Source organism: Elgaria multicarinata, chromosome 10 (assembly GCF_023053635.1).
Source record: "Elgaria multicarinata webbii isolate HBS135686 ecotype San Diego chromosome 10, rElgMul1.1.pri, whole genome shotgun sequence".
Classification (NCBI taxonomy): domain Eukaryota; kingdom Metazoa; phylum Chordata; class Lepidosauria; order Squamata; family Anguidae; genus Elgaria; species Elgaria multicarinata.
The window spans coordinates 45,355,578-45,381,662 of NC_086180.1; the positions used below are offsets into that span (position 1 = coordinate 45,355,578).

At 42.3% G+C, this 26,085-nt stretch overlaps 3 protein-coding genes across 3 annotated transcripts in view; 2 read left to right on the top strand and 1 right to left on the bottom strand.

Moving 5' to 3' along the window:
* The window catches only part of SCOC (short coiled-coil protein), a 652,090-nt gene that overhangs the window by 211,003 nt on the left and 415,002 nt on the right, over nt 1-26,085 (top strand). The window lies entirely within an intron of this gene.
* ZNF330 (zinc finger protein 330) overlaps nt 1-26,085 on the top strand; it is a 201,368-nt gene that overhangs the window by 28,930 nt on the left and 146,353 nt on the right. The gene's annotated exons all lie outside the window — the stretch shown is intronic.
* RNF150 (ring finger protein 150) overlaps nt 23,297-26,085 on the bottom strand; it is a 102,532-nt gene continuing 99,743 nt past the window's right edge. Inside the window, exon 7 of the mRNA XM_063136354.1 lies at nt 23,297-23,758. Within this exon, the coding sequence (XP_062992424.1) occupies nt 23,640-23,758 (119 nt within the window). The 3' untranslated portion in view covers nt 23,297-23,639. The remainder of the gene's footprint in view (nt 23,759-26,085) is intronic.

The following is a 26,085-nucleotide window of genomic DNA, read 5'->3' on the forward strand; positions in this document are numbered from 1 at the left end:
CCTACGCCAGCCTAGACCAGCCTACGCCAGCCTAACCCAGGCAGAAGAACCAGAACTTGATGGGAACGGTGCAGTATCAGAACCAGGAGTCTGCTAAAACAGAAAACTGTTGATGAAAGAAGACATCAAGCTAAAGCCAGTGCTGCAAAGTGAAGAATAATCTCAGTCGGCTGACTCTGAAGAGGACTCTCAGCAGGAGGACGGTGAGATACCAATTCCTAAAGCAGAGGGAATGGCAGGAGCTAATATGTCTGGTTTGCATCAATTGTTAGAAAAGCTGAATGACTCTAACTATGCATTATGGTCTTACAAAATGCAAATGTATCTGATTCAAGCTGAACTGTAGTATGTAGTCACAGAGGATCCACCAGATAGAGCAGATCCACAGAATGCTAAATAGTTTAAAGACGATGCAAAAGCAATGGCAGTTATTGCATTAGCTGTGGAAGACTCTCAAATTTCCTTCATTCAGTTTTTGAATACATCAAAAGAGTGCTAGAATGCGCTACAAGCTGTATATCAAAGAGAAACAGCGGGCAGTAAAATAATTCTGACCCGGAAGCTGTATGGAATGAAGCTGAAACCAGGGGAGTCTATGTCAAACCATTTGAAAAGCATGAGAGAAATCTTCAATCAACTCAGGGCACGAGGGATGGAGTTTACAACTATACACCAAGTCTATGTGATTTTGTCAAGTCTTGATTCATCGTACGACGCGGTTGTCACCATGATGGAAAGTCAAGAAGAGAAAAATTTAACCCTCGAGTATGTAGCTAGAAAACTACTAGAAACCTATGAAAGAAGACAAGCTTCAAAACAACAGAGCCTTAAACTTCCTGTGGCTGAATTTCAACAAAGCCATAAATCTTCTGATGTGGTGGCTGCATTAAAAGCAAGGAAATGCTTTAACTGTGGTTCCACAGGACACTTAAGGCGAGATTGCAACAACAAGAAGAAAAAGCAGTCAACAGCAAAGTGGAGAGAAGAAAACAACATGAATGAAGCTGAATCAACAAAGAAGTGTCTTCTAGCAAGAGTCAAAGAGACAATGAATCCTTGGTTTTTAGACTCTGGGGCTTCAATAAGTATGGCAAAAGACAAACTTTCATTTGTAACCTTAGAAACTTCTACTTCAGAGCAAAAATGTGTCACCCTTGCAAATAGAACAAAAATCCAGATTTGTGGTGTGAGTAATATATATTTTGATTGTCTGGGAGTTGAACTACAAAGTGTTTTATATGTACCAGAATTAGAAACAAACCTTCTAAGTGTGTTTCAGTTAACAGAAATGGGGTATGAAGTTTGTTTTACTGAAGAAAATTGTACTATAAAACAGAGAAACAAGGTGTGTGTGCAGAAAATAATGAAAGATTCTTTGTATGTGATTAATACTTGTACAAAAAATGAAGTTGTAGCCAGCAAAGTCACAACAAAAACAATAGCCAATTGCAAACCACACCAAGAGTGTATCCATTTAACTCATAAAAGGTTTGGTCATGCTAACTATGAAATAATTTCTAAGATTCCAGAATTGTGTGAAAGGATGAAAATCAAACCATGTTCTAACTATGTAGAATGTAATGTATGCAGTGAAACCAAGTGTCATAAGTCAAACATTCCAAAACATAGTGAGAGAACAACAAAAAGAATTTTTGAATTAATTCATGCAGATCTTGCAAGTCCTTTTGAGACAAGTCAAAGAAGAAACAGATTTTTCTTGTCTATTGTTGATGATTACAGTAGATTTGGATTTGTGTATGTGTTAAAACAGAAGAGTGAAACTTTTGGAAAGTTTAAAGCCTTTGTTAAGTAGAATAAAAATAGATTTAAAGAACCTATAGCTAATCTAAGAACGGACCGGGGAGGTGAATTTCTCAGCAACCAATTTAAAAAATTCCTCAGTGATGAGGGTATACAACATGACCTTACTGCTCCATATTCACCATTTCAAAATGGAGTTGCAAAAAAGAAAAACAGAACCTTGCAGAACATGTTAAGAGCTCTATTGAAAGAGTCAGGATTGTCTAACCTGTTCTGGGCAGAAGCTTTGTCCACCTCAAATTATTTGTTAAACAGGCTTTACCACTCTGTACATGAAAAAACTCCATATGAAATGTTTTACAAAAGAAAACCTAGAGTGTCACATATAAGGGTTTTTAGAAGTAAATGTTTTGCTCATATTCAAAAAGAAAACAGACCAAAAAAACTAGCTCAAAGAAGTTTAGAATATAAACTGTTGGGATATGATACACAAACAAAAAGCTATCGTTTGTGGTCTCCATATCACAAAAGTGTAATTGTGAGCAGAGATGTAGTTTTTCATGAACAAATACAAGAAACAAAACAATATGTAAGTTTGCCTGTAGAACAGAAAGCTGTAGAAACAAAAGAAATTCCTGAACAATCTCAGCAAGAGAGGGAAGGGGAAGAAACTGTAAAAGAAGAAACTATGCCTGTAACTATGCCAAAGCGACCAGAAAAGGAACGCAAAGCTCCAATTCGTTATTCAGATGAATACCAAAGCAAACAGGTTTCTCATAGAGCTTTACTAATAGCCTATGAACCTACTTCATTTGAAAAAATTCAAGAGATGGAACCTACAGAAGCTCAGGGCTGGCATGAAGCAATGTCAGAGGAAATCAGAACAATAGAAAAAAATGAAACGTAAGAGCTAGTACCTTTACCTGAAGGTCGTAAAGCCATTAACAATAAATGGGTATTCAAAGTAAAACAAAATGAAAAAAGACAAGTAGAACGTTCAATAATAAAACACAAAGAGATGCTTTTAAAGCTGGGTCTCAGATTGTAACACAATTTAAACAACATGCGCAAGAAGAGGACTGTTAAGTATATGAAAAGAAATACTTGCTTAGTCATTAAAATTGTGTGTGTATGGCTATTTCAGGGTTAAATAAAGAAAGACTATCTGTGAGCAATTACCTTAAGATAGAGGCTGTTCTGGGAACCTTGCCAAGATTCTAAGTTAGCCTCATCACAGCTGTATGTAATGTAGATAAGAATTGTATAAGATGTGTATATAGTTTCTCACTTGTGTAAAATAGATATGATCACTGCTTACTGATCACTGCTCTATGATCACTGCTCTCTGTGTATGCCTCAGTGTGCTGATCTGAACTGATCTGAATTGAACTGCACAGAAGCCTGAAGGAAATAAACCAGCTCTGCTGTATAAGACCTGCGTGATGTGTGTTTGTTTCTGAGCACAAACAGAGTTCCAGAAAGAGAAAAGTTCTGGTAATAACCCAACAAAGAGGGCATGGAAGAGGCAACCATGCCACTACTGTAGCCTAAAAGTTGGCTCTTCAGCCCTTGTCAGAAGTTTCTCTTGCATGCAGTGGAGGCTGGTGACTCTGATGTCAGTGGGGCAGTGAAGCTGCTCCTGGCTTCAGTCAGAGCTATAAACGAGCTATCCGAGGTACTTCCTTGGATAGCTCCTTTAGAGTCCTGACTATTTCTGACTAACACCCAGAATGGATTCACCACCCCACTACATTGGAGTCACCATCCTTCACTGCATGATGTTTTTGCATTCAGTGATGCTGTCAGTGGCGGACTTTGGGACAGATGTCCACGGTCCCATTCAGCAGAATGCTCAGGAGGGGGGCAGCAGGGACAGCTTACCATGTTTTGAAGTGGTTCAGAACATGGGGCTCAATAAATAGTAACACTGGGCTAGCCTGACAACGTATAATGCTATTGCCCGAAAGTACAATTTCTCATTTGCATGCAACACATGCATGCTCTCATTCACATAGACCTACCTACATGTCTGCAAAAGGCACAGCCAGGGATCTATGTAGCCACTGAACTGCTATGCCAAAAACGGTGTTAGACCCAGCTCTTGTCCGTTGAGGGTGGATGAGACAGAGGCTGACAGCACCTGCAGGGAACATAATGTAATTATTTTGTTGCTCAGACCAGTGAACAAGCGAACTTGACCTAGAAGCTTTTTATAGGAGCCAAAGAGCACCATGTGACCTGCTCTGTCCTGCTATTCAAAGGCTGCCTTTTGGGTAGGCTGAATCTCCCTGCAATTCCCGTCTTTGGCCGGAGACGGGTGCAGGCTCAATCTCAGCCAAATATTCTCCAAGTTTAACACCTGCTGTGGCCTTGAGTCCAGCTACTCAGAATGCTGTAAATTGCAACCGCACGTTTATGACAGGGAGGCAGAGATGTTAGAAAAATGGGTCAAAGAAGGTGATTGATGTTTCAAGGGATAACTTTATTTCCCTTCCATAATACAATCCCTAGGGGACGGGTAGAGAGCATGCATCAAATATTAGAGAATAGGATTTAGCAAATTAGATGAGTAAGGCATTACTGAAAGTAATAGTAATCAAGCGACACTTATTTCTTTTTCGCAATAATGCATGTCGTGTTCTCTAGTTGTCCCTTTTACTTCATCATTGTTCCTTGTTAGACAGAATTTTGCAAAATAAAACTACAGCAAGGAAGGTGCATCCTATGTCTGTATGACTTGGCTATTGAAGTAAGGAAGTGGGTGCAAAAATAGGTTGTGTGGAAATAGAATGCCATGCCTACAGAAGCATGCTGGGCAGAATAAAAACAAAACAAAAATGCCCCCCTGAATATCCAGCATCACAGGGCTGTGCATGCTATGGTCTTTTTGGATCTAGTGCTTGAGCTTTTATTAGAATGTGGTTGCGCGTATGGAATCCAGGCTGCTCTTCCTGACTCCTAATTCTCAAGGCGAAGGGCTGGGAGCTGAGTGGCAGAGCACATGCTATGTATACAGAAGGCCCCAGGTTTAATCCTTGCTATCCCCAGTTAGGGCTTGCAAAAGGTGCTGTCTCAAATCTAAAGAGCTGCTGCCAGTCAGTGAACATAATACTGAGTGAGATGGAGCATGAGTCTGACTTGGTATTAAGGCAGCTGTGCTGCCAAACATGACAAGGCTCACTGTCTGTTTGCTGCCTATTTGTGCCCGTGTAAAGATTCTTGCCCATGCAGCCTGCTTCTGCCCATGAAGGTATGTTGTTCTGTGTCCATTCCTGTTCAGGACGCAGAATAATGGGCTCAAGTTACAGGAAGCCAGATTCTGGCTGGACATCAGGCAAAACTTCCTGACCGTTAGAGCAGTCCGACAATGGAACCAATTACCCAAGGAGGTAGTGGGCTCTCCCATACTAGAGGCATTCAAGAGGCAGCTGGACAACCATCTGTCAGGGATGCTTTAAGGTGGATTCCTGCACTGAGCAGGGGGTTGGGCTCAATGGCCTTGTACGCCCCTTCCAACTCTACTATTCTATGATTCTATGAAGAACCGCTGGACAACCACCTATAAAATTGGGGTAATAGGAGCTTCCTTGTATATATATAAAAAAACACTTTAAACATTTTTGCATTTACTCCACAGTGACCTCCATGTTTTTGGAAATAGATGCCATACCGTGTCTGTGGTTAACATGGTCAAGTCTTTGGACAGTTTTTCCCAAGGGATTCAACTCTACATTGTGAGAACTTTGAGAAAGAGCTCTTTTTAATTGCTGTGGATGGGGTGCTTAGCAATCGATTTTAAACTATGATTTCCTCTGAATGTTCTCCCCACCCACCCACCCCACACATTTTGATAGGTGTTATGTAACAGAACAAGAACTTCAGCTGTTGAAAGAATCTTCAGGGCCACAGGATGAAGTGGGATTTAATGACAAGGGCTAGAATGGGAGAGATGTCAAGCATAGTCCATGGAAGGGGCTTCCATTTGCAGAGGAGATGGGAAGAAAAAAGTGGCTTCCTATAAATGGTAACTTCAATACCAGGGATGTCATGGAGCTCACAGGGACCCATCACTTGTTTACTAGCAGGGATGCTGATGTTATCTGAAATCCCTACAGACTGCCCTGCTCCCCTCAGGTTTCCCCCTCAGCAATATAGTGTTCCCTGTTGTAATGCAACAGGGTATTGAATGGGCAATTAAGAGTCATTCAGCCTGCCCCATCTCATTATGGGTGATAAATTGGGTGTGGCTTTTTCGGTGCTCCATTTCAGGGGCTGGGATTCCACCTCAGTAATGGTTTAGGGGAGGGGGCTTACTATGGTGATGGTGAGGTTTCCTCCCCTCCCCTCTTTTTTACTTTTTAAAACAGGTTAAATAAAATCTGCTGGCTCAGCAGGTAATTTTGACTGTATGGCGGCAGGAGTCAAACTCCCTTCGCTACCATCCTTTTCTCCCAGAGTCTCCACACTAACATTATTCTCAGTGATGTTCTGGAAAAGAAAAATGGTGGCAGTGGCTACCAGTATGGAGACAGTGGCCACCATGATTTGCCATTGTGTATGCCAGGTGCATTCCGCAGCCTTTTTGAATATTCAGGGCTTGTTAGATAAGATCTGAACCTGGACACTATGGGCTGGTACAAATTGTAGGTTAATTGTGGCTTGTTTAACCCATGATTAAGTTATAGTGTTCAGGTTCAGACATCACATAGCAACCCTTGATTGGCCCGATCCATGGTTGAATATTAAAAATGTCCGCAGAACACACCCAGAACACACTTTGGCAAATCATGCTATGGCAAATTGTGCCTTAATTAATTAACCCACAAATTTGCCATTGTTACATGTGAACCGAGTCATTGGCACTCTTGTGAGGTCCAAAGATCTGGGTAAGTATTGCTTTGGGGCAACCCAGACTGATAGCCATTCCCATGAAGGAATAGGAAACTCACACCAATATAATTTTTGAAGTGCTCAAGCTTGCAGTCCTATCTATATGCACACAGACATACCTAGGAATAAGCCCCACTGAAGACTGTGAAAGTTACATCTGATCTGAGTAAGCACGAGTAGGACTGCCTTCCACGTAAGAAAATGTTCAACCACCAGATGGCAGTAGTAAACCTCCATAAACTTGGTTGAGCAGTGCAATGCCAAACTGTGAGCTGTTCTAATGATACATTTATTTATTTCATTTATAGTTTGCCCTTCCCGGAAAGAGCTGCAGACAGTGTACATGGTTCTATCCTCTGCTTAATGAAACCATCACAAAAACCCTCTGGGGGAGGTTAGGCTAAAAAACAGACATTAGCCCAAAGTCACCCAGTTGGCGTCACCTTGGGGTCTTCCTGGGCAGTGGAAGCTGGTGGCTCTGATATCAGTGGGGTGGTGAATTCCCTCCAGCTTTCAGGCAGAACTCTAAAGGAACTATCCTAGGTGCTCCACTGGCCTAGTGCAATATTCAAACTCAGCCGTCCCAACTTGTTGCCTTGAGATGTGTGGGACTGCAACTCCCATCATTGCTAGCTGGGAATGATAGGAGCTGCAGTCCCATGCATCTGGAGGGCTCCAGATTGGGGAAGGCTGCTCTAAGCATTACTTGGCACTGCCTTTGACCACCTAATTCACAATGAGCATAGTGCAAGATGGGCTGAAAAGCAAAGTGGTTGATTGTCAGATTCTTGCTAGCATGACTCATAGACTGATGGACAAATGTGTAGCTTCTGATGCTGCTTTTAAAATGCTGGCCATGGTGTTGATCAAATGTTAAGAGACATGGCTGTAGTCGTGGTTCGCAGGTCAAAATAGGTGGTCTCTAACTTGACACAGTACACCCTCATCAGAGAAGATGCCCTTGGATAGATTGGCAGGTAGACTGTGCTTCTACCACACAAACTCATTCCATGCCAGAGGCAAGATGCTTCTACTAAGCAAACAGCTGATTCTGGATTGAATCAAGCCAATTCATCTGCCTAGGTGGAGATGAGAAAATCTGAGATACTTCCTCACCCCTGGAGCATTTTAAGGATGATGCTGACCCAGCAGGAATAATTTTGAATACTTAGTCCCCCAGAATTATGGTGGTGGTACATTGCAAAGACAACAGAAGCATGCCAGAATGTAACTGATTAATGTTACTATGTATTCTCCTCCTTCTGCATGTTTCTTGGTCCTCTTTCTTAATAAAGATGGAAGAGGCTCTCCACGAAACATAAATCATTGTGTCTCTGTGTTCACTAAAGCAATTTTGAATCTCTACCATAAGCTTTGGTCCCTTGGCCCACGCTTTGTGCTGCAGTGATCACGCTTGGCTGAGATTAACTTTTTAGCTGTACATGTTCCTCCTATCCGCCTGAAATCCTTATGAATGCAATTTCTGTTTGCCTGCAGCTTGTCTATTCAACCCATGTTTCAGGAAAACTTTTTGATCTAAAAGGCATGGGTGCCCCCTACTGGTGATTCTAATAATTATTAGAATGTATTTTCTTCCTTTTCCTGTTGCTTATTAGGCCTGCTATTATAGGTGACCATCCAGACTCTGCTTAAAAACCTCCAACGAAGGAGAGTCCCCCACCTTCTGAGGCAGTCTAATTCACAGTTGAAGAGGTCCTATTGCCAGGAAATTCTTACTGTTTAGTGGAAATCCCCCCTTCTTGTAATTTGAAAATATTGGTTTGGGTTCTGCCATCTGGAAAACCTTTCCCACATGAATCTGCTCTTCTCCTGTGTTGCCCAGATCCCAACACACATCTATTTATTTTGACTGTTCCATTGGCACAGTTCTGCTGGAGGAATGGATATGCTGGCATTAGAACCAGCCCAAGTTATTTTGCTGCCTGAGGCAGAATAGCAAATGGCACCCCACCCCAGTCAAGATGCACAGCCCCCAAAGCCAGCCAAGTTATTTATTTATTTATTTATTTATTTATTTATTACATTTCTATACCGCCCAATAGCCGGAGCTCTCTGGGCAGTTCACAAAAATTAAAAAAAAATAATTTTATTTTTTCTGGCATGTGAGGCAGAAAATCCCACAAGCACCTCTCCTCATCCCTAACCAAAAAAATTACAATAACAAATTAAATATCTGTTGTTTTTAATGACACCCAAAATCTGCTGCCTGAGGCAGCCGCTTCACTCTGCCTCATAGTTAGGGTCATAGTGGCATAGTGTTCTGTAAGTATATGCAAACATTTTCACCTGTGTATCCTTTGTGGCAGTGGTGTATCTTGCAGTATAGTAGGGCTTCTGCTCTGTTCTATAGTCTCTCATCTGCCATAAGTATAGGATTGTGCCTTAAAAGGCACAGAATGTTCACTAAAGGTTCTGTAAATTCAGGGAGAAAATAGGCAAACCGTTCTAAAGTGTGGTTGAAGTCTTTTGAATGCAGACTCTCTGCATTGACCAGGGGGTTGGACTCGATGGCCTTGTAGGCCCCTTCCAATTCTGCTATTCTATGATTCTATGATTTGTGGTGTGTGTGTTTTCAGTCAGAGACTGTGGTTTCAAAGTCAAATCAGCATACTTTAAAATTCCTTATTTTGTATTAATATGAAAAGTATACATTATAAACTCTTCATAATTGGTATTTGACCTCACATAAATTAGATAACTACATGGAGAGTGAAGACATTATTTTTAAACATTAAATGTGTAAGCAAATGTAGAGAGATTTCCAACACATATAGCAGACCAGCCTCTCTCCCAACCAGATCCCCTCCCAATATTTTGGATTGCAACTTCCATCAGCCCCAGCTAGCATGATGGGATGTCTCAACTATCCAGAGGGCACCAGGTTGAGGAAGGCTATAGCAGAGTTATCCAGATATATAGTCGTATTGGATTAAAATTCTGAAGGAAATAAAAGAAAGGACACTGGATGGATGGGGGTATTAGATGTATTAAGATTAACTATTAAATTAAGTGCATAGAGATTAATGCCTTTTACTAATTTCACAACTTCTAACTGCAGCCAAGAGCCTGTATTTTTGCTCATACAGGCGGTAAAGAAGCTTGAAGAAGCAGACTGTGAGCAGCAAAACAAAACAAAAAAGCTTAAGGGAGCAATCCTATGCCCCCTAGACAGCATCTGTGGGGGGGACACATAGGATTTTTCCGTTTCTGGGCTCTGAGGTCAGAACCAGCGCTCTGACCTTGGAGCCCAGAAACCACGCTCCCTGATCTCTCCCCTGCCACCCCCCATAGCCGGTGTGGTTCTCTCTGTGCCGTCTATGAGGCAACTCCCATGCTCCGTCTCCTGCATTCGGAAATGGAGCATGGAGTTGGCAAAAAAGAGGGTGGTCCCAGGGGCAGGGAGGGGAGGAGATCGTGGAAGCTGCTTCATGCAGCTTTCTATGTGACGCGTGGCCTCCCTTCTTCCCACTCCGAAGCTCCCTGGCTAAACAGACAAAATCGACTATCTAGCCAAAACTGCAGGGTGGCCTCAGCATGGAGCAAGAATTGCCTCTGCCCTCCAGCCACCCTACATTGGATAGTCATCAGCCTCTGAGTTCGGAGTCTATTGACTATCTTCACAAGATTGCACCCTAAAAGAATTTAGCCAAGCTTCCCCTCTTTCGCTGTTCCTTAGATCAAAGCCATGTCTGCTTTTCATTTAACAAAATTAAGTTGGGCCATCTAGCTTGGCTCCCATAGTGTAACCTGGCTCCATCAGCTGTCAATAAATTACCAGGACTATATGTGAACTGTATTATACAAAACGAACAAACAAACAGAATTCTGTAACAAGCCAGAAATGAGTGGATAAATTTATATTCTGAACAAGGTTAATTTCATACTTCACTGTCCTCTCTAATGGCTGAAGATGGGGATGGACAACCCTGTCTGTATCAACACATTCATTAAATTCTTTGGGGACCAGAGAGTCTGCAAACTGCATCAGCACCAGCGTACGTGCATCTCTCTCTCTCTCTCTCTGTGTGTGTGTGTGTGTGTGTGTGTGTGTGTGTCAGGGCCTAGGTGCTTACCCACAAATCTTTTAGTCTGAAATGGGACTTGTGGATTTTGTGAAAAGCAGGCCTCAGAGCAGAGAGAGCTACTTCTAAAACAAATTACATTCTTGCTCATTCAGGTTTACATTCAAGTTAGATGCAGGGAGTGTAAATAAAACCTTTTTAGTCATTGCCATTCCTTGCAGGATCACCGTTTTTTCCAGAGTGGGTGAGGAGTGCTGAATACAAGACAAAACACACCTTATCATCTTAGTTTTCAAGAAATAGTTATGGTTTGTAAGCTTGCGGACAGTAGAGGCTTCAATTACTCAAAGGGAAGGGGAACGCACTCTGCATATACTCAGAAGAGATAACTATTTCTTATTTCTGCCTCAGGGTCTTGGGTTCATTGAGTAACCCCTTGGGTATTACTTATTGCCATGCCTCAGTCATGTTACCTGGAACTATCTGCGTTCCTGCAACTTTGGTCAGCATTATTTGGCCCTGACCATTTCTCTCTAGATCACATTGCTGTAAGTCTCTACCCTGAGCCTCACTTACTCTTTCATGCACAGGACTCTCTCTGTTTTCATCTGTGAAATGTTGAAGGGTGTCAGTTGCTTGCAATAGCCTGTTTCATGCTTTAGGGTTAGATTTTCAAACCTAAACAAGCGTAAGCCTATGTTTAAATTGAAGCCCATGCTTATGCCAAGTTTTGTTGCTGGGTGTGTGTGTGGATTTACTTGTCATTTTGGTGATGCTCCCCTTACATTACAACAAAAGTGAGGAAACTTGGTCCTAATGCTTATGTGCTACCTCCAGTATTAGAGGCAGTAAGCCTACATACAGCCCTTGCTGGGGAACATGGGTGGCAGGGGCTGTTGCACTCATGTCCTGCTTGTGGGTTTCTGGTTGACAGCTGGCTGGCCACTGTGTGAACAGAGTGCTGGACTAGATCTGGTCTGATCTAGGAGGCCTCTTATGTTCTTAGTCTGACCCTCCAGGCAGGGCTCCTGAGATGGCCCCACACCTTTCACACCCACCTCCCCACTCATTGATTATTTGGTGGTTTCCTGGCTTTTGTGCAGTTTCCTCATCTTAAAAGGGTGATATGCCTCTCCAAAGGCTTGGTTACGATCAGCAAGAGGTTTAAGCCACAATGTGCTGGTAATTTTTTTTTTGTATTTTGCCCACATCCCTTTTTCCTTCAGCTCTGCCCACTGCTTGAATGCAGTGAAGGCTGGTGGCTCTGATGTCAGTGGGGTGGTGAATCCACTCAAGGTTTCAGCCAGAACCAATCAGAACTCTAAAGGGGCTAGCCCAATTGCTCTGCCCTGCACCTTCGATAACTCCTTTCTGAAACCCAGAGCAGATTCACTGCCCCACTGATATCGGAGCCACCAGCCTCCACTGCTGGAATGTGGCTGCCAAGAGCTTCTCTGAAATTGAACTTTTTTTGTGAACCGCTCAGAGAGCTTCGGCTATTTGGCAGTATAAAAATGTAATAAATAAATAAATAAACAAACTTCGCTCTGATGCTGAAAGAGGTTCCCCATCCCTGTGGGACAAGGAAATAATTCCAGTGTGTTTAAAATGTGAGCCTCTTCCTTGGTGCTACAGCTTTTTAACGATTTCTCTGTTTATACAGATTCTTTTATAGAAAGTCCACATGTGAGGGATGAAGGAAAGTCTGCTTACATGTCATTTTATGCCAGCACAGTAAGCCAAATTGTTCTTGCAGCTGAGCTGCTAGGTAGCCGTGGTAAACAATTGGTTCCTTCTTTGCTTCTCACTCCACTTCTCTTCTGCAAACTCGGTTCCCAACCCTCAAACTGTGGTGTCCATGTGCTTCCTCCATCTGCAAATTTGTAGTGATACATCTGGCATGAGGGGTGGGGGGTGGGACCACTCACCCGGGCCTGAACCAGAATCTCTCCCTACAGTCGGGGTTAGCACTTATGCTGCTTTTAATAGGTATGGGTTTTTTTTACATCAGGAGGGCTACACTCATGCTGATGTGTACAGAGCTGGCCTTTACAGGTTTTTATTTAAGAAAATTAAAGCTGGGAGAGTCCCATTTTCCTCCCTCCCTTCCTTCCTTCCTTCCTTCCTTCCTCTCTCTCTGTGTGTGTGTGTGTGTGTGTGTGTGTGTGTGTGTGTGTGTGTGTGTGTGTGTGTGGTTAAGTCTCTGTCGAGAATTGCAGGCATTTTACAGTAGAAGCCTGGCAGGCTTGCTTAATTCTCAAAATCTGTTCCTTCATTCTGAACTCAGCAATTCCTCTTTCGTATTTTTTTATAGACACTAATGCCATTCCCCCTGGCTTCCAAATGTACTCTTCTTCAGATATTTGAGACCATTTCCCTCCCTTAAGATCTATAATATCAATGACAGCTGTGTTGTGTGTGTGGATCACATAGCAACTCAGCCCAGCCGTCTGCCAAAAACGTTGGCGCTGGCTTCTCCCATGGCTATATTTTAAATGGCTGTTAAGAATAAAAGGCAACAAGGAGCAAAAGAGGGATGAAAGGGAAACTGGAGGAACAATGGAGAGAACAGGGCATGGCTGAAGATAAATATACAATTAAAAATGTATAGAGCACTCTGGAGTCATCTTGGAATCCTAACTATAACCTAAGGCTGGGGAAACCTCTGTTGGGTCACCGAGGTCCTCACACATGTATTGGGAAGAGTAACCAGCACTCTCGACCCAAAAACATGGGACTAGGAGTTGTTTCCAGTTCCTGATTCACTGGCACTCTTTCCCATCACATGAAGAGAAATTGGAGCAGACGTGCTTTATCATGGGCCCAGTCACAAGACTCATTTGTTTCTAAACAAATGCCATCATTCCTCTTGTGACTTGCTTGATTTATGCAAAGGCTTCGTGGTTCCTCTACACCATGCAAAGGAGAGCTATGGAGCTCCTGGCGGGTCCTCTTGAGGCAAGTTCATATCTATTACTCAACTAAAGAGAAAATGCTGACAAGCGTAGCTGTGCTTGGCTCCAACAGGCAGTTTGGCGGCCAGTTTTCACAACTAACTCATTGGATCTCACCATATGCATGCTTCCAACCCCAAGATTGGATATTGAGAATTGGTGTAGTATGGTAGCTGAGTTTCAGATCTCACCTCTCCCATATTCAGTGGCCATCTAAAAGCCACTGGAATCAGTGGGACTTTTAGGGCACAACCCTATCAGGTTGACAGCCACTAGATGGAAGCTTCCAATCTTAGAGGCTTCTGAGTACCCTATGCCCTGTGGGGCTGCTGCTGTTCCTCTCCATCCTCCTCCTCAATTCCCCCCTCTAAATGGGCCTTTGCAAGCATCTAGAGAAGATGCACTGGCAGAGGGGGGCTGAAGCGGCCATAGAATTTCTTGCTTCTGGGGTGGGCCCCTCTTCTCTTCTCCCCACCACAATGCCCCCCCTTAACCTCTACAAGCTTCCCCTAGGCCACTTTTGCAACTTTGGGAAGCAGTTGCCGTAGTTTTCTACAGTGGTTGCAAGGGGATGGGGGAGAGATTGGATCATATAGTGTGTTCCCCCTCCCCAAAGTCATAGCAGCGTTCATGGCTTTGGAAGGGGGGGGGACTGAGGAATCCCATGGTCCCCGGGATATTCCCCAAGGACCATAGGATCATTCTGTTAATCATGAGTAACAAGGTCCATTGAGTTCAATGGCTCTACTTTAAGTGTGACTACATCTCTGGATCCAATCCATTGATTCTGGGGCATTTTGGGTGGGTGGGTGGGGGGAATGGCAACTGCTACAAAAAATGGCAGCCAGCCACTGTTTTCTGCAGGAATACCACTACATCTAGAGCAGTGGTTCCCAAACTTTTTCAGGTAACTGCCCCCTTGGTTTCACAAACTCATGCCCAGTGCCCCCTGCGCGTGGCCCCTTTAAATGGGAAGCACCCGCTGCAGGTTTGCCAAGGGAGGGAGGGAAAAGAGAGCAAACACCTCTGTTTTGCAGCCAGTGTGGCAGGGCACACCAAGCAGGGTATGTCTCTTCACTGGCATTTTGGTGCTTTTGAAACATTTCAATTCACCGTTAAAAGGACTCTTCTTAAATGGTATTAATACATGGGTGGATTTTTCCCCTATATGGCTTGGGACCAAACTACCTTCTCATAAAAATGTCCCTGGGTTTTAAGACCACCTTGAGCGCCCCCCTGTTTCTTAATGCCCCCCTATGCAATTGCACCACCCCCAAGGGCGTGATACCGCCCACTTTGGGAACCACTGATCTAGAGCATTCTGGGAAACAGTGGCAGATTCTAGGAATGGCCACTCAACTATGTTCCTGCCACCACAGCTGCCACTAGAAATAGGTCAGTCTCTCTCATGTTTTGTGAACTGCCCAGAGAATTATGGATATTGGGCAACATAGAAATGCAATTAATTAATTGATAAATAATAACTATGAAACAATATTAATGGGCGGGGGAAAAGCATAAGAGAAATGAACCAAATGGGCCCCATTCAGCTATACTTTGCATTTATTCAGAAACAATGCGTACCCCTTTGCAACAGCCAGGTGAGAATTTGTGAGGTAACTTTATGTTGTTCTCTTGCTCTCCAAAATTCAGCTTGGACATCAGTTTAAAACAAAGCCTTTGTTTGTAATATGTTCTAATATGTTTCTTAGGAAGAATGTATGCCACAAATCAGATCATTTTTTTATTAAAAAAAACTTGCAATAAAATTCCTTAGAATTCACAACCCTTTAACTTTTACAGTTGCAATATTTTACTAATACAGAATAACACAGTATCACATATTTACATTATAGTCCTCTATATAACAAAAATAGCCATGTTATACTACTGATCTTAGCATCTCTGTATTTTCACCCCTCAGCTGAATCACTGTTGAAGCTATAAAACACAGATAGGACACAATAAAGCCAAAAAATCAATGTGTGCGCCTCTTGGTTTCAGGCAAATCCCTTTATAGATTATAGTTGTCTGATCCCCACATTTTCCAAGTGATATAAAGTGCATTGGAAGGGAGGGTGGGAGATGCAAGAAAGATGCAGAATAAAGTAACAGCAAGTGTACTAGCAACTGAAATACATTTGCAATACTTTACAGAATGCATAGGAAAACCAATTCATCACAAACTACTGCAGCATTGCATAGGCATACAATTCACAGCTGGCAAAAAAGCTTTTTTTTTTTAAATGCCTATGCAATAATCAGTAGGTAATCTTGATGATTTACCCCTCTCATCTATAAGTTATTTTGTATCAAGATGAGATTTGGAGGGCGAAGAATGGGTTAGAGGACCTGTTCTATTGTGAATGGATTGTTTCCACTATCAAAACAGCAAAAAGAGATTGTTTGTGAAAACTACTCAAAGACAGATACCTTTAAAAGGAGCTTTATTCAGAAAATTATGCCATTTCCAAAGTTGAGAAATAACATCTTTAGCTTTATCATTTAGTGCCATTAGCTTTATCATTTAGTGCTACTTTACAAGAGTAGCATAATAATAGAGAAACTATTGTGCTGAGAAACTAATAATCTAAGGGTACCTGTACAAGTACCAAATATTCCAGCACATATTTTCTCAGCAGGGTGAGCTGGAACTTCCTCTCACATTTGGAATGCCAATGACAGACACCTGATTCAGTTGATTGTCTTGCCTTTCCCCAGAAATGGCAAGGCAAGATAATGCCTACATTATACTTGATTTTTAGAACACAGTGTGTATGTTCACTCAATTGAGCATTCATTTCCTGCAATCATTTCAAAACTGGAACACAATCAATTTCTTTTAAAAACTTAAATAACTGCTTGACCATCGGAGAAGGAAGTGTCCATGTGACATCACAGAGGGCCAACAAATCAGGGCTGTGCATGGCCTTCAGCTGGAATCAGCAAGAGTGAGTTTCTCCTCAGCACGATTTTTGAGGGAAGATTGTATGTCTGAGTGCAACACATTGAGTGTATTTTCATAGCAGGTTCATCATTCAAGTTATATGTCTGGAAACAGCCTGAATTCATCAAAAGGGTAATAAACTGCTTTTTGTCTGTGTTTTGTAACTAGAAATAATTCAAACATAATTATGTAAAAGGTATTTTTTATTTTTCTAATTTTTATCTCTATTTTTATTGGCATTTGCTGGCATAGTGTATAGTCTGCTACATGATACAGCAGGAGAGAACACTGGAGTGATTACTGTAAATACTTTTGGCTTTATTGATGAACCTCTTATCAAATGGATGTCTTTTTTTGTTTGCTTGTTTAAAAACTACTTTAAATAAAAATAAATATTTTCAGGAAATGGATGGAATGTATCGTTTGACAAGTACAAAATCATTTTAAAACACTCACTAGGTACAAGGAACATCTTGCTATAAAAATAACAGCCCTTCCCACCCTATCCCCTGCTTTACATTTCATTCTATTTATAAAATGGTATATAGCTTCATCAAGTTGCTTACCATGAAAACAGGAAGAAAAGATGATAATATGTACATGTTAAAAAACACTTTGATATTTCACATCTGTAATAACCATATACATACATTCATGGCAAAAGAAGTGTGTCATTTGATGCCTTTAAAAGAAATAGGCAAGATATAAAAATAAGCAAGTGTGTGTGTGTAGAGATGGGATAGACTTTTTCTTCTTTTTGTCCTTTCTTCCATGGTGTTTCTACCAGAAAGCAAATATTTTGGAAATAAATGGTTTTCTGTGGATGAGCTGCTGTTATACTAGACTGTTAACAGATCTCTTTAACATCCTCAATGCATTTTCCATTTCACTGTTTTATAACCATGGGTGCATCTCTCACACACACCTCCCCTAGTTACTAAAGAACCAACATTTCTACTAGTGACAACACTTCCACTTCCTGAAGCAACAAGCGATAGTAAAAGTGGAAGCTGAAGATTGGAAGTCACACAGCAGAGGGCGTTATTTTACCTTACTATATAATCATTACCAAACACCATCTGGTATGCCAAGACCTTACAGACTAAAAATTATCTCGCATTCTTACTGCTGCAGCAGTATCAATTAGTTCAGGCAACAGTTTGTCAAAACCAAGGGCCTAAGTTGTTTTGTATCAACTGCTCTCATTAAAACAAAAAAACCACAAAAAACACCTTTGCTAAAGCTCAGATTTTTCTAAAATAGTTCATTGTTTTTATCCCCTGTTGCTTGCTTATTACAGGCCCATCTGTTATGAACAGGAAAGCTGTTGCAAAGCTTTTTAAGCTGCAACCCTGTGCATGTGTATACTTGGGAATCAGCCCTGCAGCACACAGTGGGCCTTTCTGGTCAGTAAAGATGTGTAGGGTTGGGCAGCGCGCTCATCCAATGCAGCCGCCGGCAATATCGGGCATTTGTTTGTGTGTACCTACACTACATTCCCTGAACGGCCCATTCCTTTAATTATCTTTAGGCTGACTCTCCCATTGCCAATAGAAGCATGTTCAGATGCAGGGCTTTTTCTCCAACTGCCTCAGAATGGCCCAAGTAGGCTTCCATAGGTGCCTGCTTTCAGCCCACCCTTCTTTGTGGGCGCGGGGGGGGGGGGGGAGGCAAAGGCACACATTAGGTGACCGACAGTGGCAGTAACAATGCTTCTAATGGATGTATGGTTGTTTCTGTTGATGGCATGGTAGAAACCTTTGAGGCAGAACTTGAGGGTGGGCGGGATTTAATTCCTTATAGAGCTCCATAAAAATTGAGCAAAACTTTAACTTGTTCACTGCTTTTATATTGTGCACGCTTGTAATGAGGTCACTCTTCCTATGACCTCACCCCTAGCCATAATCATGTGGCAAGACTAAGGCAAAGGTATCATCGTTACTGCAAGGTCATACTTAAAATAGGGCCTATTCTGAATACTGGTGAAGATACTAGAGCTGTGCTTTGGCAGGGAAGTTGGATGTTCAGACCCTGGGTTTGTTACATTTGATCAAATGGCTGAGGATCATATGACTTGTAATAGGGGAAGGTTCTCACACAAACATCTTTATATAGCAACAGGGCTGGAGAAAGGCGTTTTGCTGCCTGAAGCTAAGGAAAATATAGAATGTTCCCCATTCCATGTACAATATTTGACCAGGCTGGGAGTTGATTCTTACTTCCAGGCTGGGATGGTGTGTCTTTTACTGCATCCAAGGGCATCAGACTAGCTTAGGGGACGAGGGCAGGACACATGGCATGCAGAATTCTGTCTTCCAACATCTCACTACTGCTCCCTGCTCATTAGCATCTATCTCACTCTGCCTAATGGTAGAGCCGGCCCAGTATAGCAAACTACTTCCATTCTTAAACTGTCCAAGCTATAGTTTGGTCACGCTAGTTTATAAGACAGTAGCATCTCTATGAAACTATGAATCTGAAAAACTGTCAAGTGTAGAACATGACATTTAAGCTATTTTATTTTCTGGGCCATTCTATTGCATTCCATATCAATCATCAGGCCAAAGGCTTGGGAGAGGCCATAGCTCAGTGTGATAGATCACATGCTTTGCATGCAGAAGGTGTCATGTTCAATCTCCAGCTAGGGCTAGGACAGAATCCTGCCTGAAATGGACCAATGCTCTGACTGAGTCTAAGGCAGTTTCCTGTGTTCCTATCCTGTGATAAAGGACTGGACTTTAATAACTAATTCTCCTGGAAGGGAGACTCGCAGAAAGGAGCCCTAGATCAGTGGTGCAGAGCGCATGCTTTTCATGCAATGTGCCCTGTTCAGTTCCTGGCTTCTCCAATCAGAAGGGTCAAATAGCAGGCGATGGAAAGACCCTTTGCCTTGAGACCCTGGAGACTGCCAGGAAGAGTAGACGATAACACTAGACTGCATGGACTAACAGTCTGACCTGGTTTAAGGCAGCTTCCAAAAGTAGGCCATGAATGTCAAGGGAACGAAGTTTCAGTATTGTTAGAAGAGCATTTGTGCTCTTTGAGGATTCTACATTTCAATACCATTAAAGACAGCTTTTGGAATGTCTGAAATGGTAGAATGTGTTGTTAGGATTGGACCATCAGAGTTGTCCAATGCTACGCTGGCGAACAGGGGGGGTCAGCTGCAAAGTCGGCAGCTTCAGTGCTATGCCACAACTCATGCAGTTGTGTTAGCACAGTTACACAGTCTTCAATAGTGCACCCACTGGGAACAGCTTCCACTCCTTGAAATGGCATAGTGGTGCTATTGGAAGCTATTCGTCAGCATGGCAATAGTTGAAGAAGGGGAGGAGAAGCAGAGATGATTCACACTCCATCATAAAGTGTTTTTGATCATCATGGAGCCAGCTTTGCCAGTGTTGATGTGCTGTGTTCATGGTGGTAAGCCAGGGGAGTTGAACCTCTTTCTTCCCAAGAAGCTCTTGGGAGCTGCATTCCAGTGGGGAGTCTAGCGGAAGTCAAAAGGGGATGAAACAAATGAAAACGGGTAGGACTACCAACAACATGAGCACATTTCAGCTGAAAGCTCTTCCTGCCAGTAGCTAAGGCTTAGGAGAGGCATTTCAACCTCTTAGAGTGGCAGGGAAAAATGACAAACGTTGGGAAAACACCAAATGATTGGTGGTTGGAGAAAGGGGGTGAGACCAGGAAAAGGGGGAGTGGCTTGGTGCCTGGATTCAGACTGCAGGTGGCCAGATCTGGCTCCCAGGTCTGCACCCCTGCTAGAACAGGAGGACAACTGAGCACATAGCCAGATGGGCACAGACTTAACAGTTTTGCTATCGACCTATTGGTGCAAGCCACACAGCACCAATCAGGATGGGACCCTCCTTTGCCTCTTTCTAATTAAATGTGTTTCTGACATGCCACGGAAACTAAAGGAGCAGCTTAGCAGTGCCTGGTAGCAGTGTGACATGACAAGTTACAAGCTGCACAACCACAACAGGAGCCCTTATTTGAAAGCTTGCTCTGCCTAAATTGAAGTCTGCCTCAAACAACAACACACAGAGATGTCCGGTTGCTCTCAACACATTTATTTTGGTTTACTTTTCATTTAAGTGGGACTACACCAACTTTTTTTTTTAAGGTTTCCCCCTTCCCCTCATTAACCTTCAAGGAAATGGGGAAGCCTCACCTTTCAAAGTGCTGTTCCAGTTTAAGCCCCACTGAAAGGAACGTTGGTTATGAGGACTGTGTGGATTCAAGATGGTGGCTTGCGTTTCGAGCAACCCTTACAGGTGGTTCAGATGCATCTTGGTTTGGCACTATGTGAATGAGCTTCGTTGGAGTGTACTGTCCTGCCACAGGGTTGATGCCTGGTCTGATGGAGACCTCATCAAGTGCCCCTCCATGCAGCCGTGTCCCCCTGAGGAAACTAAGGTGGGTGCAGCTGCTGCACCCAACCCTTTCTCTTTCTGCGCTGGGCTGCATACTATTGCCTGTTCCTGCTGCTGCCACCCAGAAAGTTGGCCAGGCCAGGTAGCACCACAATGGGGTGGTATCTGGCCAGGTAGTACCACAATGGGGTGGTACAATGGGGCCCAGAGGTATCCTGGGTAACAGATGGTAGCAGCTGCTGCAGTGACTTCACTGGTGCTTTTCTACTGAGTCTGGGACCGAAATAAGGAGCAAATCATAGGAGTCAGACCCTGGCATTTCCCACAACACCCTGGGTGCTGGTGCTAGCCTGCTCCCTCACATGCTCAGACTTCCCTTCTTATTTTGCAAACTGGTTAAAAACAAATCCATATTTGTTACTCAAATGGAAGAAATCAAAGCCATGTGGAGGGAGGGAGGGGAAATGCAAAAGCTAGGGTTCATAATTCATGTAGCGCCAAGCTATGGGTCGGTACTATGTCTGCACCAATTCTTACAGTACTGCTCTAATGCAGGAGGAGAGAATAGATCCTGCTTGTATTGAATTTTTTGGAGTGACCTGCTGTGCAAAGTTTATTTACCTGCTGTAATTTAAATTACTGTTCTTACTGTCAGAGTAATGGCATACCCTTTTTGGACAGACAATAAGCTAAACCCCCGCTTTAACACTTGAGTTTTTCAATTGAAATGCGAAATTACTCCCCCCTCCGCATAAATAGCACATCCCTGAAGCTACAGCATAATACAAGATCATACTTCAGTTCCAGAAGCTAATGGCACCAACATCTTTCCAACATTTATCATTCAGGAAAGGACACACATCTGTCAGCGAATTCAATTTTGCATGCTTCAGTTTTCTATTAGGAGCCTTGTCTTCTTTTACCTACTGCAGAGTCACTTCCAAAGTAGTCCACAGGCCAGAGAACAAGAGGTAACTTTAGTCTCCATGATCCCTACCAGGAACATGAACAAAAGAACACTGGTAGAGCGTATTTTCACACATGATAGTCAAAGTGCCTTTGAGCCTCTCTCCTCCTATTCGTGCATACTTGTGAACAACTTCATTGTGGATCGGAATGTGTGAAACCCACATTTTTCATTTGATTAAGGGCTTTGCAGGGAAGCACTGCAATTTTTGTTCACTTTTATGGTCACCTGTGAACAGAAGTCCTCTACCTGAATTTGATTACTGGTCCTTCATCCAGCAGTATTAGTACAAAGTGGTATAAATACAATAAAAGGCTGTGGTGTATGTATGTGTCCCTTTTCCTTACTAACTGAAGGGAATCTTGGCAGAACAGGCTGATGGCTCTGATGTCTGTGGGGCAGTGAACCCCCCCTGGGTTTCAATTAGATTCAAATCTAAAGTTTTGACAGAAACCCGAAGGAGATTCACCATCTCATTGATGTTGGAGCCATCAGCCTCTACTGGACCTTGGGAACCTTGAAAAAAGGAAGACCTTTCACCTGTGAATAGAGGAAATGTGAGAGAAATATAGCGGTGACCAAAAAAAAGTGATTTTCAAGATATACTCTGTGTGAAAAGCATCACCAGTTCATTCATTTGCAAGTTCCCTATGACAGGCAGCACCACTGATGCCCTGTCTTTCCACTTTCGACCATTTCTATTCCCTTTTCCCCAAGAATGCCACACTCAGTGCTCTGATGGCTGGAAGGACTCTGAGAGAACTACTGGTCTGGTTTTAAAAAGTGGATCAGATTTCAAATCAATCATGGGATGGCATTAAGGTACAAGAAGTCTGTAGTGGTAGAAAATATAGCAAAGGACTCCATTAACTGTCTGACCTTTAATCCCATGAGTATTATTATCATCATCACCACCAGTATCATCATCATCATTTTCAGCTTCTCTCACTTGCTCTTATAAGTGCAAGTCATAAAGTTCTGAATGGGAACCAACAGTGCTACGTTAAAAGTCACCAACCTCAGTCAATCCAGCCCCTGCTCTCCTTTCTGGGAAACCCTGGAAACCCCATTAATACCTTAATCAAAAGAGGCTTCAGGCCAAGTCAAGGCTCTGAAGCAGCATTTCTTTCTGGAGCCACGTTGCCTTCATGTAGAAGAGACTGGGCACACATAATTCCTGGTGAAGCATCATAGAATTCAGATTTCTGGGTTGAACTCTGGAAAAAGCTGGGGGCAGGAAGGAAAAATATCCATCCATCATGAGCTATAAATAAACACTTTGCGGTATGTGTTTGTTTTTCTGCTTCAAAAAAAAAAAAAAAAAAAAGGGAATGAAGAACGGTAGAAAACACTTCAGTTACAAAGTTCTGAGCTACCGAGAAGGTGCATAACTCTTCTGGTTCTTGTGTTAGAAACAGTTCTTTTTCACCTTCCGATGCCAATGAAACGAACACGTGTTTTTGATGATGAAACTGCATCCAGGCAGACACGTCTGTTGCTATTGCTTTTCATGACCATCCCAGAATGAAGAATGTACAAAATGTTCTGGAGGCGTGTGTATGGGTACACGCGTTTGTGCACATGGGAATATGGGTACGCGCGTGTACACAACTGGTCCAAATCTTACAGAGCTGATTCTGTTTCTTCCCCTTCCCGCTACTGTCCTTGAGCTTAGGGTCTTTTGATTTGCTTTTTCTCTCAGGATTTCACCTCTTCACAGTCTTGGTCAGTGGAAAGCTCCACATCCGAGAGTCCAACCTCCATTGCCATAATCAATGAAATATCAGAATCGCTGCTGACTGCTGGCTCCTGCTCACCTGAAAGAAGAAACAATGTGGAAGTTAATCTCTCTCACAGTTCTTTGTAAGTTACCCTCAGATCCTGGAGATGTTGCCTTACGTTGAGTGAGAACATGGATCCGCCTAGCCTGAAATGATCTACTCCAGGGGTGTGCAGAAGGTAGGTTAGGATCTACTGGTAGATTTGGGAGTGATATTCAGTTGATCAGCAAGGATTTCTGACTCCTGATGCTTTAACAATAGCAACAAAAAGCCTTTTAGACTGCTGTAATCAAGATAGCTTGGAGGGAAAACAGTAATGGATGTGGCCCCATCAACAGTTGCGTATGAGCATATTTATATATTTCTAACCATCCTTGCTTTTCAAAATTTAAATTTTGAGAATGAAAATGTAAAGCATAGAAATCATCCTGAGGTCTAAAGTAAAACAACAACTGATTTAAAACCAAAGATCTAATGAATAAATTCACATTTAACCAAGTTCACAGTGTTGTAGCGTGCACTATAGTTCAGCATAACTATCCTAGTTCAAGATTTCATAACAATGATTCGTTTAATGCTACTTCGAGTCGCTTCAGCTTTATCTAGCTTTGTCCTGTAATGAAAGTCTTTGTGGAATAAATACCTCTTTGATATAATCATCACAACACCAATTATAGAACACACTGGGTAAATCCATCTTTTTTTTAAAAAAAATTCTTTTACAAAAACCTGCTTTACAGGTATAGGCGTTTTGAAATAATCTCCTTTGTATTGTTACAAAGCACTGAGGTCTTTATGCAATTAGCAGCAGTACAGGCACTTTCAGGCATCTTTGTCTGTGCCTGGCGTTCCCCACCATGCAGAAAAATGCATGCACAGCGGAATACCAAATCTATTTTTATTAGAATGCTTCTGTAAATGGAAGTATGTTGCTAAAAAATAGACGCGGTATCCTGCTTTTCAGATGTGAAGCTCTTTATAGTTGGGAACATCAGAGAATAAATAAGCTTCCAAAATGTGAATCCACCCTTGTTATATTAAAGCAAGTTTCTCCAATCTACTGCCATCCAGATGTACTGGACTGCAGTTTACATCACTCCCAGCCAGTGTGATGGTAGTTGCAGTCTAACACATCTGGAGGACACCAGGTTGGAGAAAGCTATACTAAAGAGTTCAGGATGTTCAAATGCACTCATGAACAGATAATGTTCTGAAGTTACAAAGTGCTTTAAAAAAAACAAGAAAAGATGATTTGGGCTTTTTTGTTTCAATGAGCTTCTTCACACAAGTGAAATAAGGCACACTCATCACTGGCCATGCACAGATGTTCACAGGTCCTTTTGATGACGTCTTTAACCTCCTGCACATCTCCTGCTCCTTCCTCCAGTAATTTCGTTCTTTAAAAAACTCTGGATATCCCAATTCTGCTGAAATATCTTGGGATTTTCTACCGTAATCAGGGGAAGTTACACTACGGAGCACCCACCAGATGGTACTGTTCTATTCAGTGCTATGAGCACTGAGGAAAGGGAAGTTTTCCATTACAGACCACGTGGTGGCCCCTCTCCACCCATGTAATGCAGCCCATTACAACTGCACAAGAGAAGCAGGAAGCAAAGACCCAGCAAGGAAAGGCAACTTCCTATTAATCTAAAGAAACTCTACATATTACATTCTACAAAGCTGAAGCAATATAATAGTTCTTAAACAGTTGGGAGGAAACTGAAGACATGTTTGATATTCCCCCCTCCTCCTCTCTCCCCATCCCCTTTCCATTTGTGTCATGTCTTTTAGATTGTATGCCTGTGGGCAGGGACTGTTAAGAAATACTTTTGTAAGCCACTGTGAGAGCCTTTTTTGGCTGAATGGCGGCATAAAAATGCTTAACTAAATAATAAATAAATATATTGACAAGTAAAAGAACAAAGAAACTAACCACTGTCCTTCTCTTAAATATAAATGGTGCTGCTAGGTAGCATTTGGTCTTTTATAAGCACCAAACAGCTATTCTACTAATCTTGAACAGATTCTCCGAATAAAATCAGCAAATAAAAATAAAAATGTAAAGGTAGGGAACAGCACTCTTTCTATTCATCACTAGAGAGACTCGAGGATTTTGTTCGGTCTGCATCATGAAGAGAAGCAGTCTGATTCATACCTCTTGAAATAATGCATAGATCAGAATGCATTCTAACTACCCTAGATGATGCAAAGCAATTTTTGGCTTTAAATAATGTACCAAATACATATAAAATGCATACTTTACACTAAAATACATTTTTAAATATTATTCTATGACAAAATGTGTATAGAAACCATATTTTAACAAGTATACCCTCCCCCAAACAAATGTAGATTAATGC